Here is a 16,940-nt window from a genome sequence, read left to right as displayed (position 1 = left end):
AGATTTGAGATATTACAAGAACTGTTTTCTCAAATAATACTTTCAACACGTATACTTTCAATAGAACTATATATCCACGACGAGATAATAAGATTTACATTTTCTCTAGGTTGTAATATTTTAAATTTTAAAATACGTCTCTTTCATCACGGTCAACTTTCTCGATTTTCGGAACTCCGGTAGTTTTTAAAAGTCGCTTTAAGTTCTCACAGTTTATCTCTTTTGCGACATATAATGTAAAATGAAACAAGAGAGAAACGATTCGCGAGAGAGTAAACCATAATTGGAAATATCAAGACGTCATCGTTATAATTATCACATATACGTCACTTATGATTCTAAGGAATCCTTCCCTATCATTCGTTTTTATCGAACGCGAAATCTGTCGCTCACGACACCGCTCGCACAAGCAAGCGGCTTAGAATTACCGAATAGAAGATTCTTACGCCCACTATCGTACGACGACGAGAATCGCCTCGTAGGTGCAAATATCGTTCCATCTACGAGCGAACCGAAGACAACTTTCGCCCTCCAAGGCTGAGAAGATTCCTCGCGGCGTAGAGCCCATCGTGGCGCGCGTAATAGAAACGGATGGACGGACGGTCATTGAAAAATATAATTCTCGATTCGTTAATTACCCCGCTATGAGGCACGTACGTATGGCGATGTCGAAACGTACCTCTAGCGACTAATAGACATCACGTAAATCAACGTGAAATAGAATTAAACGAGTTTGGTCTACGACACGTGAATATACACGTACGTTCACGAAACATTCCAGCGAAACATTCTTGCTCGTCATGTGTATTTTAGCGTTTTCCATAAACGTCAGTTTCAAGACATAAATCTAAAAAGAACTACACCGAGAAAAAAGTTGTTAAGTTGACTAAATGTTTTAACTAAATTAAACTTCTTCGGTTCAAGTACATTGAGAAAAAACATTTGAATACTTGCAATGAAATATTTACTTACGATAATAAATATTTATTCAATGAAAAAAATGATAGTTGAATTACATGAGTGATCCTTGTACTGAACAAATATTTATTTACATTTGTGCTTATTAAAATTTAACAATTTTTTTTTCTCAGTGTATTTACATTTAACTTAAAATACATAAAATCATTGAATTCAGCTTCAACTTCAATTCAGGTATTTACGCATTTAACTTAAATAAATAAATAAATACACAAGTTCATGTATTTGACTTAAATGCATAAATACTGGAGAAATTTAATCAAGTTGAAAATTTAGTTGAACCGTTTTTTCGTTGTATATTGTTGAAAATAATTAGATCACTACTTTGTATAAAGATATAAATCAAGGTAAATATCAGCGGATGAAAAAAATTAAAATTTTCTACTTAAATAGGTTTATTAAAAGACTATAAATTGGATATATTGAAATATAATAAATGTTTGAAAGATGACATTTATCACGAAATGGAAATGTTAATTTTATAGGTCGCAAATGTAGCGAGAGCAGATGCAAGGACGATTTTGCGCGATGTCCTTTAGATTTAAATTCTAAATGAATTTTTTTCGCTTCTCTCTCTCTCTCTCTCTTAAATACATTACGACGGCGCGCTGCAGGATGCAAGACAGGCTAAATTGCGAAATTTCAATTGTCGAGGTACGACCTCGATCTTCGTGCGACGCGACGGCGGCAAGTGAATCGGGCCACGCGATTCTTTTGCTCGTAGCCAAGTCCTCAGCATGTACTATGCCGCGTATCTACCTTAGCTTCAGCCTACGGAAATGACCTTATCGCATCGAAGAATCGACTGTTACAATTCCACTTGTAACGAAACCTCCTCTCTGATCGTGAACGATTTCCACCTGTGCGCGAGACCGTTCGTTCTAATTAGTTGCTAACCGTCCAGGGATTATGTGCCTAATATCAGAGAAACCTGTGAGAAAGTTAAACTTTAAAGTTCCGAGACTATTAGAAGTCCCGAGTTTCGACTAAGGTATCTAAATGCCGCTGAAGAATTCTCTTAGCCCATGCAATTCTCGTGCAATTATCTGGCAAATTTCGCTTAGCTATTTCAAGTATCTGCAACCCTAGAATGCAGTTCCGAATAACAGAACGACTCGCGAAGCCGCATGTGGACGCGACTACTCAAGCCGTTCTCTAACGACAAGATGCTCGCTGTTCCGTCCGCCGTAATTCCTTAGATTACTGCTGGAATGCAACCGAGCACTCCTTCGATGCACCCTCCAACGAGTGCAATGAGTCGCGATCTCGCGCTAGCAAAGGCCACCAAACGACCGGTCACGCCGAACTTGCGCTAACAGACGAGACGTTCGATGAGCGTTCCTATCGAGGATGAATTTAAAAGCATAAAAAGAAGGGAGATGCAAAGGCAAAACTTTCTCATTTGTCCATTTTACTTGTAAGAGACTTGTAAAAGCAATAAAGAAAGAGAAGAGGTAAGAAAAAAATCTATTTTCAAATAAAATTAACCACACTGAGAAAAAGTTTTCGCGATTCAAGTAAATATGTACTATTCAATATTAGTACTATTTAAGTAAACTAGTTGCATCACACAAGTAAATATTACTTCTTTGAAGTAATATTTTCTACGAACAAATATTTACTTGCGTGATGTCAATAATTTACTTGAATAATACTAACAGTATATTTACTCGAATCACGAAAATTTTTTTCTCAGTGCATTTACTAAACATTTTTACTTAAAAATAATACACTGTAAAATAAGAAAACTAATTTTCTACAAACAGATCAATATTGAAAAGACACAATTCAGTAACAATTTAATTTATTTTACTGAAAACACGAAAAAGTGTCAAATTTAAGATTTGTTTCTTAAAAACCTTTAAATGATCTATAAAGCAAAACGGAATTCTATTTTTAATTTCGTGCTGTGTGATGCAAAAAAACCAGAATTGGATGATGAGTTTAAAAGTTAAAAGTTAAATAATAAATATAAAAAGTTAATAACTTTTAGCTTAACTTAGTTAATTTTTATAATTTAATTTTTAACTTGTTATTTTTTAAATACGTAAACTTTATTTTATTAACTTTTTTCTAAGTTAAAAATTTATCTATAAAAAACAAAAAATACAAAGATAAAAGACAAAGTACATTCTTACAGAAAAAACAATATTTCTTTGATATTTCTAATCATCTAAGTTTAATTTACGAATAAAATGTTACATTTGTTTGATAATTTACATTAAAATTGCTTTGATTAATTTCGCTTTAAAAAATTTTTAATTTCATATAACGTTTTTCAAAATTAACTTTTAATTTAATTTAATTTAATCTTAACGTAACTAAATTAATTTTAAAAGTCATTAACACGATGTAGTTAAAAAATATATTAACTTACTCAATTCTGCAAAAAAAAATATTTAAAAGTGAGAAAATACACACATACATAAAATATGTGTTGAAATACATAAATCATATAGAGGGGCTTGAATACTAAAAGCACAAATTAACCGTGTGAATAAAAGTGGCGTCGTAGATAGAAAATATGTATCCACGTACAGTGGCGCAACGCGCGAATATCCTTTCACACAAAATATAACTACTTTGAAGTTCCATTAGAATAATTGTCGCTGACGGGCATCAGCTTCTTTCTTTTATCTCTGTTGAAGGCTCACGCGATGATGTTGCCTATCGCCACACCCTCCACACATAATTCAACGCAAAACGCAACTTTCTTCCATTTATAGCGCTCATATAAAACTCATCATCTACGAAAGCGGTTGCGACAAAGCGGTCGAACGGAAAAAAGTCGATGTCATTAAAACGATGTCACGATGTCACGAACGATTATCTTAATACATGCTACTGTGTCGCTTCTAACAATGTTTCCGAGTAATCATAAATAAGATTTACATTAAACGTTGAATTTATGCCGCGCGGTGCTTGCCGACCCGCCTTCTGTACCTATCCTTGACTGTTTTCCAAAGGGGAACGGAATCTCGAGAAGTACAGAACCGCAATTTTTCGCTGAGCAAGTTCTTCCGTACGTGTACAGGCGACACAATAGCGGGCCACCTACGCGTTATTATGCATCGCGCGCGGGAGAGGTCTCCTCCGAGAGATGATAATGTCTCCCGCTTTCCCGCGCCGCGGTTTCTCCGGCACCTAGCCGCCTACCCGCGTGATAGTAAAACGTGTAAGTTACACGGGAGTCCGCGCACGGTATGTGCATATACCCACGTACAATACGTGCCATCGTTTGCCGTTGGCTGCTCGGCGAACGAACGAGCCCGGTTGCCGTAAGTGACGTAACGAGAGACGTTACGTCCCTCCGCAGCAGACCCCGTCAGACCCCGTCAGACCCCGTGCACCGTTCTCTTCACCGCTGATACGATGAGGCCCGGGACCCCTACCCTTCAGCATCCTGTAGCTCGCCCGGCGGAGCCCCATCCTCCCAGAAGGCATCTTCTCCGCGCGCGCGATCGGGCCTCTTCTCTTCTCGGGCGCGAACCTTCTCCGCGCTGCTGCAGTCGCGTCCGCGAGTCTGAACGCGTAGGAGTGCGAATCAAGTTCGAGAAGCCGAGTGAACCCGCGGAGAAGAGAGCAGAGGGCCCGACGTAAAACATGGAGTCCATGAGGCGATATCTCGTCCTAATCTCGGGTACGTGTAATTAATGCGGCAAGTGGAGTTTGATCGCCGAAGTGAATTCAAAAATTAATTAAGCCTTTGACGAATGTGTGATTTATCGTATCACTGAATATTTAGAAATTTGGTACACCTCGAAGGATTTTTTATTCTATATTTTTTATAGTAACTTGAGCGATTTCTAAACTTCGTGAAAATCAACAGTACTTCAGTAAAACAATCTTCGTTTTATGCAGATAAGATTGCATAAATATCCACATTCTTTAATGCCCCCAAATAGAAAGGTGCATCGATATCGTGACTATTGTTACTGTACCTTCATGATTCGCGAAAAGGCGCGTTCGAATCTTTAAGCGGTCGTGCAACATGAATATCAACGAATCGATCGTTGAGAAATGCCGAAAATGTGAACACTTCTATAATAATGAAGATTTAGATTAAAATGGAAAAAATTGCCAATCAATAGGAAAACATGATTGATGTAGTCGGCTGTTCTAATTTCTAATTGTGTTCGATTATATTAATAAATATTTGTAAATAAATAATAAATTAATAAAAAATAATAAAATAATAAATAATAATTAATAAAAAATAAAAAATAATAAAATAATTATTAAAAATAATTATCCATAACGGATTACAATTAATTTTCACCGTTTTTTAGCTTTTTCCTTTTTTTTTTTAATAAATTATAATTCAATTATTTTACATTCGCTAAATTTTTAATATATTTTAATATTGATTATACGAAAAGTTCTGTAAAATTCTGAATATTGTTATGCGTTTCAGTGGGAATATTATGGAGTTGCGTACTAGGTCTCCAAAGACCACCACCGAGATATTCTCAACAATACATGCCGGAAACCTCGTTCTCCTGTCGCAATAAGATTGTTGGTAGCTATTACGCGGATCCTGAGACCGACTGCCAAGTCTTCCATGTCTGTGTCTCAGTAGCTGGCACTATTCAGGACTACAAGTGAGTGCTACACTTACGATCTCGATGAGCAAGGATATACTTTTTTTTAGTTTTTTTAGTTTGTTATCATCAATAGGAAGCAGACATTCATGCGTCGTGCATCAAAGAAAATATATTTTAAATAAAATGTTAAATTAAGAGATTTAGAGTCAATAATAGAGTTTTGCAAAATTTTTTTTTTTTCTGCTAGGTTCCTTTGTCCCAACGACACTGCTTTCGATCAAGAGAGTCAAACCTGTGCGGACTGGTACGATGTGGATTGCGAGGCCGCGACTCTCTACTACGCCAGCGACAACTTTGACTTGTATAGAATCGGTTCTGGTCTGGAGTCCGTGAGCTACGACAACTTGCGTAGCGATGCCGAACCCCAGGATCATCTTCAGCGTAGCGAAACCAGCGACGCGGTTCGATCCTCCGCGAACACGGTGAATCGAGTATCTTCGTCAAACTACAACAATCGCGAGGTGCTGCGAAGTAGCAGCAGTAGCAACTTTTACAACAAGAACAACAAGGAAGACGATTACGATGAGAAATCGTATAAGGAGGAGCAAGACAATAAGAAGAAGGGCGGTGTCAGGAAGGCTAGTAGGAAGCAACCGTACACCGGCAACGGCAGCAACAACTACTCGCCAACGACCACTACAGCCGCACCAGTCGTGTCCAGACAGAACACCTATAGCGGCAATTATTACAACGGCAACGTGTACAATCAACGACCCACGACATACGTTTCGTCAACAACCGTCCAGCCACAGGAGACTTACAACAGAAATCAGAACACGCAAAGATACAACGTACCCTCGTCGACGACCGTCCAGCCGCAAGAAACTTACAACAGAAATCAAAACACGCAAAGATACAACGTACCCTCGTCCACGTATCGTCCACCTAGCACGACGTACCAAGATACGTATAATAATTACCAATCACCCAGTACGACTGCCAGGACGACTCCGAACAATGCGTACAACACGAACTTCTACAACGCCTACAGCTCAAACAACTACAATCAACAGAACACTGCTAGTTCCATTCAGCCCACAACGCTGAGACCGAGCAGTTACAACCCGAAGACCAACTATCAGACTTACCAGTTCGCGTCATCCACCACCGTTCAGCCGAGTACCAATTACCAGAGCAGCCAATCAGACTACACTAATTATCAACAGAGGAGCTACAACAACATCCAACGAGGAAGCAGCGCATCAGTGGCGTACCAGTCCACCACGTCCGCGCCTACCGTTTATAACAATAATTATAACAACCATAACAACAATAACAATAATGGCCAGTACAGACCAGTCACGTCCACTAGTCAGGACATTCCTCAGACCACCGCCAAATATTACGCCAATAGTTTCGCAAGCAACAGTTTTGCACCCACCACTTACAGCCCGGCGACGAAAAAATACGTGAACGTGGACAATACTGTCGCGCAGACCGCGAGGAACAACGACAACAGCCAGTACTACGACAAAACGAGCCAAGCGATCAAGCCTTCCACTCAGTACTACGATAGCACGAAAACGCCGAAGAAGGCAACTCAATATAACAATTACGACAACGCGAGCAGCGGAAAGTCGTACTATATCGAAACGAGCACGGGTAGCTTCAGCCTCGCGAGATCTTCCGGAGGGATCGGTTTCAGTCCCGCGAGTATCAATCATCTTGCCGAGTCGCCGAGGACCACCACGCCGGTACCAAGGTAAACTTCCGACTTAAGATAGTCACCGAATTTAGACCTAAAGAGATCGTAATGTCGTTTAAATTTGCGTTCAATACTAGATCGTGTGGCTTTGTGAACAAAATTACAAATATTAAAATACTCGTTTAAAATTGAAATAGAAAAAGAAGACAATTTTATCGAAACTATCAAAAGTTAAAGGAACATATCACAGCTCTTCGAGCGTTCATGATATTGTACTTATCTTTCATCATGACATTCATACTCTCAATTTAGTTTTTTTTTTATAATATTAAAATGATTTTATAGATCGACTGCAATATATTTTTTTTCTTGTTACAGACGATCTTCTAGCGCTACCACCTATAACCCGAATAACTTTAGTTCCACTCAGCGGCCCATTCAACCGACAACGTCGCGTGGAATTACCTACGTTAGCGGATCCGCGAGACCGTTCACGTCGACAACTAGGTTACCCAGCAGCAGTAGCAACAGTGGCAGCGGAAGCAGCACGACAGCGCGATCGAGATCGGGAAAGAAGAACGATTACGATTACGCATATTACGATAGCACGGGTGGCCTGGAATACGACGGAGTCGATCTTGAACACGTCACCAGTAACAAAGAGTCCACGAAGATCGCGAGGAATTAAAACAATCTTGCCTTCTTAAATACCGCGTCGAATACTTTGAACCTAGTTGACAGTGATGTAAAATATTGAGGAGCGAGTATCTCCTTGTAGTTTCAAGTACAATAGGTATGATTTTTTTTTATATTTAGTACCTATACTTGAACATATCTTACGGATACAGTGAAACAATTATATTCGTAAACAGATCAATTATTTCTGAGTACTTATTCTTGAGGTATCTTTTTTTTTTTTTTTAAAGTACTCAATCACGTTTCAAATCTGCTGCATATTCAATGATACAATATAACCGAATATATAAAATTACGCGAGAGTTAAGCTTTTAATTAGTTGAAATTAGATGTACTTGGTACAGTATCTGTACCTAGATACTGAAAACAAAAGTACCTTTTACATCACTGATCGACAGGAGGATTCCTTGTGAATTATTGTTTATTAGTGGCCAGTCAGCGTCAAAATCGGTCTTCGATTAAGTATTCGCGCACAGAGGCGCGAAGGGGGAACCGTATAAATATTGAATACCGATTTTGAGAGGAAAAAAAGAAGAATCGTTGATCGATATCGATCCACTTAAATGCGTATATGTTCAATCGAGATTTTGACGGCTCGTCCGCCGTTATTAACAATATAATTTTGTAGTTCAGTATTCTAGGCTAATTGTTTATACATATTCTACGGTGCTTAATCCGCGCAGCATTAAGCGTCGAGATGTATCGATGTTACGAACGTTAAAAAATTCTGATTAATGTTAGCGCAAAAAATTGTTTTCGAATTGTTTCGTCGATTTTAATTTTGCCCCTTTTTATTTTGTCGCGTAAAAGAAAATGTCGAGATAACCGATTATTAATAATGTTTACTATGTATTGGTACAGCAGTGCAAAGTTTGGGTGTCAAATCGTTAAATTTCTCATGTATTTTGTGCATGTCGACAAAAGCCCGCACAAAACGTGTTCAGATTTAAGATCGTTTAATTACCTGCGTTTAATTACCTCCCTCTCCCTCCCCCCTAAAGTATACGTACTGAGTGTATATACACTATAACTATTTTAATTAAGAAAAGCATTAAATAGCATGATTTATTATTTCATCCTTTCTTAACTTAATATTCTTACTTTTCTTTTCTCCTATTATATTTACACGTATTAAAACATGAACTTCAACTTATGCACAAGAATATAATTAAATCTTAACATTAATTTTAAAACAACTTTAAAATTATTAAATAGTTTATATATAATATAATTATTTTATAATTTTTTTTATAATATAATATAATTATTTTAATATAATATTTTAAAATAATATTTTTTGTTAAATATGATTTTGCATCGATGCGAAAAATAATTATTTTAAAAGTTATAAATATAAATTATTTATTTAAAATGTACAATCGTTGTTTTAAAATTAATGTTAAAACCGACTTTATTTGTAAAATATAAAATATAAAATGATTAGACGTCGAGAAAGAGAAATTATTTATTAGCATAGTTTTCAGCAATACCGTGTCTGTAGTATTTTTACAAAATTTTGATATTTTATATACTTACTCTGCATAAAAATAAATGTACGTGTGAGCATACGTATATAAAATCTTGAAGTGCCAAAAAGACCAAAATATATTAATGCATAGGCTATATTTACGGCTAATAATCACAATATTTTTTTTTATTTTTATATCTCTACTAAAAGCTTATTTTATCATTACACGGTATTAAAAATCACAATTTCAATATGATCAGACAAGAGATTTTTATAATTACCATATTAATCACTGTTATTTTTCGTTTTTACTCAACGCTAAATCTGTAACATACCTTTTCGCATATCTAATTAATTTGTTTGCCCGATCAATCACGATAAAATCCGGTTTAAAAATCGTGCGAGTGTACTACGATTGCACGCAGTTCACTTGAGAAAACTATCACTCGTTCGTATTACCGACTGTAATATACAGTTATCTGCGCATGATATATGTGGAATGCGCGACGCTACGATCGCACGGAATTTATTTGACAAAATTGTCGCACTGTAGACTGAATATGACTAATATCATCTACGCGTAATATATCAATGATACGATATACTGCTATTAGAATTCGCTATCGATATTCTTTACGTGAAAGGCGATTATAATTTTGTCATTCCAAAGTTAATTAATATTGCGTACATACCTTATTACGCAGCAAACAGGCGTTCCTGGCAAGTCAGTCATCACTAACCGATAGACTCGTCATCTGCGTTGATTCACCTGCAGATCCGTCATCCACGATAGCTTCTCTGCGAATTCAACAAATTTCGAGTTAGACTACGCACTACTGTGGACGAAAAATAAACGGAAAACCGCGCGGCTAAAAGCGTCCGACGAGCCTCCATCGCGTCACGTCGAAACTGCCAATATATGGTGCGAAATTTGGTACAAGTCGCCTCGACGGAGACAACTTCAGGTCGCAACACGCGACGCGACATACGAGATGCAATTGGAAATGACAAAAAATCCATTCTTTGTAACCGCGAACGTTACATTTTCTATGCTCAAAATGACCCTGGCATGCGATTAAAGGTCGGAGATAAAACGAGGAAGGATTTAAAGTACAAGAAATGCGGCTGCGAAAAACAAATTTGCTACACAGTTCTCTAGTCCCCTCGCGGCGCCGATCATACGCAAAGTACGTCAACAAGTAGTGGCGGATTTTGTTTTCCGAATATCACGAAAAACAGTCGAAAGAAGTAATTGAAGACACGTGGAGGACGAGAATTGTGCCAATCCACTCCTTCCCCGAGCACGGAAGTCCGAGCCACCTATAACCAAAGACTCACCCGGGCGCGATTTTGACAAAGTCGGAGTCACGGGAGCCACTGCTCTTCATTCGGCGTTAGATCTAACGCCCTGTGACCAACGTCAAACGTCCTAGGAGATAGCCAGAGATACTTCGACGCGAGATCCTTTGGAATATAATGAAAGATCACAAAACAATTCGAACGCGCGTCGCGACACGTCCCGCGATTCCGATGCCGGATCGGATCCTTCAACGTACAATGTTGCTTGCGATTCTCGAAGTCGAATTGATCTCGCGACTCTCGAGGTATCGAAAGTGTGACGTCACGACTCAAGACGCATGTGCATGCCGCATGTGCCGCATCAATTACCTACTGCCCGTGATCTTCTTATCTAAGCGTCAATTACGTACTTTAAATTGCTCGTTCGTTTATCTTCAGTAGAAGAATCCGAAAATTCAGGTATTTTAGTTTCTAAACTTGTATTTCTCGTGTGCATATTTTCATTTCGTTCCTACTATGAGTTACATAATAATAGTATCGCGCGTGGCGAGACAGTGTGAGGGGGGTCAAAACGTTAGGAGCTATATTGTATCTATGTTGTAATAAGCAAGCTTGTAAGAGGGAAAGATCACTGAAAACTTTTACTAATTTTGACGGAAATCCCAAAAGACACATTCGCCACATTCTATAAATCATTTTCTCTGCACAAATACCTCGATGTTTCGTTTGATAGCAAAGAATTTAGGACGTTGCATAACCCTCCCCGATTTTAAGGTTATTTCTCAGAAACTGAAATATTTTGTCTTCATCAATTTACCCCCTATGTCATTGCTCATCATGCCATATTTTATAACTGTTTTCTTTAAATATCTTTACAAAAACCTGTATCGTCTTTCTTTTTTTCATTGCAAGAAAGATAGCCATGGGCAATGCTCTTACCACAGCGACTGTATCAGCGGCCGACGTCATAGCACCGTTGTCTCAACAAATTACGAAGCCAGAGTCTCATGGGATAAAGGGAAAACAGATTGAACCGCCAGCAGAATGTCCCATGCACAAGTCTGGTCAATTTAACACTATAAACTACACCAGCGAATGTCCGATAGACAAAATGAATGAAAGCGAGATAAATCCATTAAATATGGTATGTATGATACATTTCTTTTATCAGTCAATAAACATATATGTTGACTAATCACATTCAATCTCCTCTATTGATACACAGTTATGTGCTCTAAATTTATTATTATATTTTTTTTAGAGAAAACTTAATTGGAAATGAAAACCAGAATTGATAAAAATCATGTTTTAAACACACAATATGTTTTAAAATCATGTTTTAAACATGTTTTAAATGTATAATATTATTTGTTTAAAACATGATTTTTATAACTCTGAAAAACCCTTGCTAGGGATATATTTCCATTAAAAGTATGTTTTTAATTTGTAGCATAAAATAAATTTCCAATATCTTGTGCGTCTAGAAAATTGATCTTGTGACTGTATACAAGATTATTTTATTAATATTTCATTGTAATTTTTATCATCTTTTACATACATTTTCATACTCAAGTAAAGATAAAGAATCGGCGTTTTGTTGCAATTTTATTTAAATATCTTTTGATCAGATTTTTTTGCTTTTGATGGAAATGTATCATTGCATTGAACAAATTGTTAACTTGGCTAAATTTTTCAATTTGATTAAATTTTTTCAATTCAAGTTAAATATATAAATGCTCCAACTGAAATTAAATACATAAATACTTGAGTTGACAAAATTTCAAGTTGAAAAATTTAGTCAAGTTAACAATTTTTTTTTTTTCAAAGTGATAAGGGTTTTCACTTCCAATTAAATTTTTCCTAAAAAATTATAATATTTGATAAATTTGTAGCATAACTCACAACATTCTGTATCTGGATAATTAGTTTCATAACTATATGAATGGATATAATTATAGATGCCACCAGCAAATCAACAACCTGCTCCAGACCAACCATTTCCCTTGCCCACCAACAGACAGGTTTCGACGATACCTAAAGCAACCGGACAAGAGGGAGAATTTTGGGTGTATCCATCTCAACAAATGTTCTGGAATGCTATGTTAAGAAAGGGATGGCGATGGAAAAACGAAGATATCTCTCCAAAAGATATGGATGATATAATAAAGATTCACAATGCCAATAACGAGCAGGCGTGGCAAGAAGTTCTTAAATGGGAAGCCCTTCACGCACGAGAATGTGGCAATCCTAAGTTACGCAGCTTTGGTGGCAAAGCGTCCAAGTACTCTCCACGCGCGCGTATTCGCTATTGGATGGGGTGCGTTACTTATAAGACAGTAATAGTAATAGGAGTGGGGACTATCAGTTCCTATACATCACTTATATCTAGGATGCAGTCAAAATGTCATAAATACTTCGAAGCATTTAATTTACCAATTAGTATAAAGAATTAATCAATTAAAAATTTTGAAGCATTTATAACAGTACTTTGACCGCATCCTTAAAGAGTTCCTCTATGATTTCCACTAGATTACAAATAAAAAATCTATATTTATGGGATGTATAGATTTGAACAATTTATCACTTAGAAAGCAACATGACATCCCGTTGCTTTCTTATAATATATATTATAAACAAGATTCTATAAACTCGCTACATAATTTTTAGTGCTATAGAAGATATATCATGTTTTCAGATACGAACTGCCATTCGATCGACACGACTGGATTATAGATCGCTGCGGTAAAGATGTAAAATATATCATTGATTACTATGACGGTGGAAAAGTCGATGAGAAGTACACGTTTGCATTACTCGATGTGAGACCTGCAATGGATTCGTGGGAGAATATCTGGGATCGAATGAAAGTGGCATGGTGGCGTTGGAAATATCAATCCAATGATAAACCAGTGTCTACTGCCACAGTGCATTAGTCTGCATTGAAATTAGTGCCAATAACATGTTAGCCCAAAGAACTTTTACTGAATTCATAATTAATGCCTTAATGACGATGCAACATAACGCTTATTATATGGTGAGAAAACGATCGTGTTATTCTTATAATTTATGTACATATAAGTTACAAAAGTATCATAAATACAATTTTATGATATTTAGTTCGAAAAATATCATTAAATATTGAAGCGAATTAAAAAGTATTCATAATAAATAAATTTTATATATATTTTACTAATACACGTGTGTACACATACCTGTTTTGTCCATTTTACATAAATATAAAATTTCTCTGCAATGTCGAGTAATCACTAAAACAGATTTTATAAGTGTAAAAATAATTCAATTACCAATTTGTTCCGAATCACAGAATTGCATCATGTACTATAAATCAATTTATAAATCAATTTGATGAGGATCGCATAAACACTTCCACATACTGAACTTTGTGATTATATAAATTACTTTGTTAATATCAGGAATTTACTGCCAATATTAACATCGAGTAATTTCTATTTAAGTCTTAACTGCTAAATATTCTAAGATTAGATAAAAGAATTGTATATATATTTATTATGTAGATTATGATGTTAATCTTTCATGAGTGCATATCTTTAATTTTATATTCATTGCATATTGACTACATTATTTATTTAAAGTTAATAATTACCTTTTCCATTGTACAAAACAGAGAATATATTATGAGAGAATTGCGCTTATGAAAGGACTTAAAAAAGTGATTCGTTTAAAAAAATGTTAGAATAAATCAGTCAGAAAATATTAAACTCTTCGCTCTACAAATTACACATTTTAAATTAGGAAATAAATTGACAAATATTCATAGTTGTACATTGTACATTATTTTATTGTCAATATATAGCTCCATTTATACCTTTTGCAATATTTATACCTATCAGCAGAATATTTAAATTTTCTACATCTTATAGGCTAAAATTTACATAATTCGTCAATGAATTAAGGGCCGCATAATTATAAAAAATTAATAATTATATCGTAAAAGTTCAGATATTATTGAAGCTGAATGAATATTACGAGTTAGTATTAGAATAAAAATATAAACTTTAAATTTAAAAATGTGATATGTTATTGTAATATATTATCATATGTTATTCTTATATTTAAAGTTTATATTTTTATTCTAATGCTAATTTGTAGAATAATTTCTTCACTTTCTTAAAACATAAATAATTTAAATCATTCATATCGACAAAGTTCATATGCAAAACTTATTAAAATTATCATAAATTCCTTCTATATTATTCTATAAATTCCTTACTTATTTACACTTTCATGCAAGCATATGTCTAATACTCAAATATTACAAATTATTCCTTAAATATAATTTAGAATATATGATTATGTATTAAATTATGCATTAGTGCTATATCAAAAAATTGCACTTTATTTTCTGAGTTTAAGAATATATGTACCATTAATTGTTGTTTGATTATTATAAATAATTCTGTCTTTGTATATTGTTATTCATATATATTAAAGGCATTTAAGAGCTATATCCTTCACTAACATGATGTGTGTAAATTGATAAATATTAATCTTTTCTAGTAAAATATTCAATAGTTAAAAAGAAAAATATACTTTTTATATACTTATAAAAATTTACAAGTCAACAGATTATCCATAAATTAAAATTGCTGTTTTGTCTTTTTTCTTTTATTGATTTTATATTTTAAAATTTTGTAACGACATGCGATATTTCATAATCCAGACATATTTGCCATAACAATTTTTAACATTAAATATAATTCTATAACTAATAAAGCATTCAAATCTTATTATTTTAATATTTTAACAAAAGGCAGCTGTTATAAAATGTACTAATTCGCAATTTTGGTAACATTTACTTTTTTGAACACTGTATCTTATTAACACTTATTTAAATTTTGTTAAATGTAACAATGTCTAATATTAGATAAGTCATATTATACTAAATTTTATTGTTTAAATAAAATTTTAACAAAGTTCTAATGTAAACAGAAATCATATATACTGTTGGCACATTAAATAATTTGCAGAGAAATTAATCATAGTATTAATTATAACAATGAAGAAACAAACATTATCGCATTGTCCTTTTTAGTTTTAACACACACACACAGACACTATATGATATATACATATTTTTTTTTAATAAACAATAGTAATAAAAGCAAAAATAATAAAACGTTTTGTTTATAATGTATTAAATAAACAAGAGTATCCAAATATTAAATATCTATTAAACCATATAAACAAATATAATGTTAAATGTATCTTGTTTCTATCTGGATATTCTCGTCTATACTGAATAAAAACAAATTCATTATTAAGAAGCATTGATTAATATGCAAAGGAAGCGAATGAGATATACAGATAGCAATTAAATTGTGAGAATATATATATTTGTTTATATATATTTATAATATATATAAATGTGTATATATTCCTACAATTTAATATATATATTCCCATAATTTATGTATGTATATATATATTTATTTATTTATTTATTTATTTATTTATTTATTAAATATATGTGACATATATTTGTTTAAAAATTTAATCCTCAAATATCACACAAGTGTGAATTCTTAAAAATTTTTTTTACACAGCCTTTAAAGACTATTTTCTTTTAAGATATAACATTTTATTTTTAATTTCCATATTTGTTTGATACATTTAGTAAAATAGAGAAAATGGCAATTTTTTAAAGAAAAAGTTCATTTTGAAAAAATATAGACATTTCTTAATAACTAATTTATAATGTTAACAAATTGTTTTATCATTTTAAGAATATATCCATTTTCTCAAAAATTTGTGAGAAAATTTCCTGCAAAAATTCTACTTACAAGTAAAAATTATCTTTATTTTCTTAAAATTATTAACCTATATATTATAAAAAACTCAAAATTGTACTAGTGTGATGTTTGGAAGTTAAATTTGATATTTGTCACATCTACATTATCGTAAAACTATAATAAAAGTATAATGTAATAACGAAAGTTTCTCGCTCGTATTCTCAATACAATAAATAATCAAAGGCTAAAACGAGCTAAATTGATTATAGAAATTATAATAATTTATTTTAATATTGATAATATATTGTTGATGGTATAATGATTTTCATTTGACATTTTCTTTGATTCTTATGATAATTTCAAGACACATAGTTTTATTTTTTTTTTATCTATACAATTCATTTCTGACTTATAATTAATTTGCATTACATCAAATCTTTGTGATATTAATTTCAAATCTGTAACCTCCAATTTTTTTG

General features: G+C 33.8%; 3 protein-coding genes across 5 annotated transcripts in view; 2 read left to right on the top strand and 1 right to left on the bottom strand.

Moving 5' to 3' along the window:
* The window catches only part of LOC105207877 (traB domain-containing protein), a 61,368-nt gene that overhangs the window by 40,250 nt on the left and 4,178 nt on the right, over window positions 1-16,940 (bottom strand). Inside the window, exon 9 of the mRNA XM_039446485.1 lies at window positions 10,084-10,189. Coding sequence (XP_039302419.1) covers window positions 10,172-10,189 — 18 coding nt within the window. The 3' untranslated portion in view covers window positions 10,084-10,171. The remainder of the gene's footprint in view (window positions 1-10,083; window positions 10,190-16,940) is intronic.
* LOC105207874 (GATA zinc finger domain-containing protein 14) lies at window positions 4,419-8,999 on the top strand. The gene is made up of 4 exons (XM_011177531.3): window positions 4,419-4,618; window positions 5,393-5,579; window positions 5,770-7,284; window positions 7,606-8,999. The coding sequence occupies exons 1-4, from the start codon at window positions 4,582-4,584 to the stop codon at window positions 7,913-7,915; spliced, it is 2,049 nt and encodes a 682-aa protein (XP_011175833.2). The 5' UTR covers window positions 4,419-4,581; the 3' UTR covers window positions 7,916-8,999.
* LOC105207876 (cytochrome c-type heme lyase) lies at window positions 10,989-14,536 on the top strand. Of its 3 annotated transcripts, none has more exons than XM_011177533.3 (4): window positions 10,989-11,149; window positions 11,607-11,834; window positions 12,649-13,007; window positions 13,386-13,726. In XM_011177533.3, exons 2-4 carry the CDS (start codon window positions 11,613-11,615, stop codon window positions 13,621-13,623), a joined length of 819 nt encoding a protein of 272 aa, XP_011175835.2. In that variant the 5' UTR covers window positions 10,989-11,149; window positions 11,607-11,612; the 3' UTR covers window positions 13,624-13,726. The 3 variants fall into 3 exon arrangements, with proteins under 3 accessions (XP_011175835.2, XP_011175836.2, XP_011175834.3); XM_011177534.3 differs by having other exon boundaries at window positions 10,993-11,149; window positions 11,603-11,834; XM_011177532.3 differs by lacking the exon at window positions 10,989-11,149 and adding an exon at window positions 11,227-11,464 and having other exon boundaries at window positions 13,386-14,536.

The sequence above is a fragment of the Solenopsis invicta genome, chromosome 3 (genome assembly GCF_016802725.1).
Source record: "Solenopsis invicta isolate M01_SB chromosome 3, UNIL_Sinv_3.0, whole genome shotgun sequence".
Lineage (NCBI taxonomy): Eukaryota > Metazoa > Arthropoda > Insecta > Hymenoptera > Formicidae > Solenopsis > Solenopsis invicta.
The sequence above is the reverse complement of the archived record's forward strand: the minus strand, read 5'-3'. Positions and strand labels throughout refer to the sequence as shown.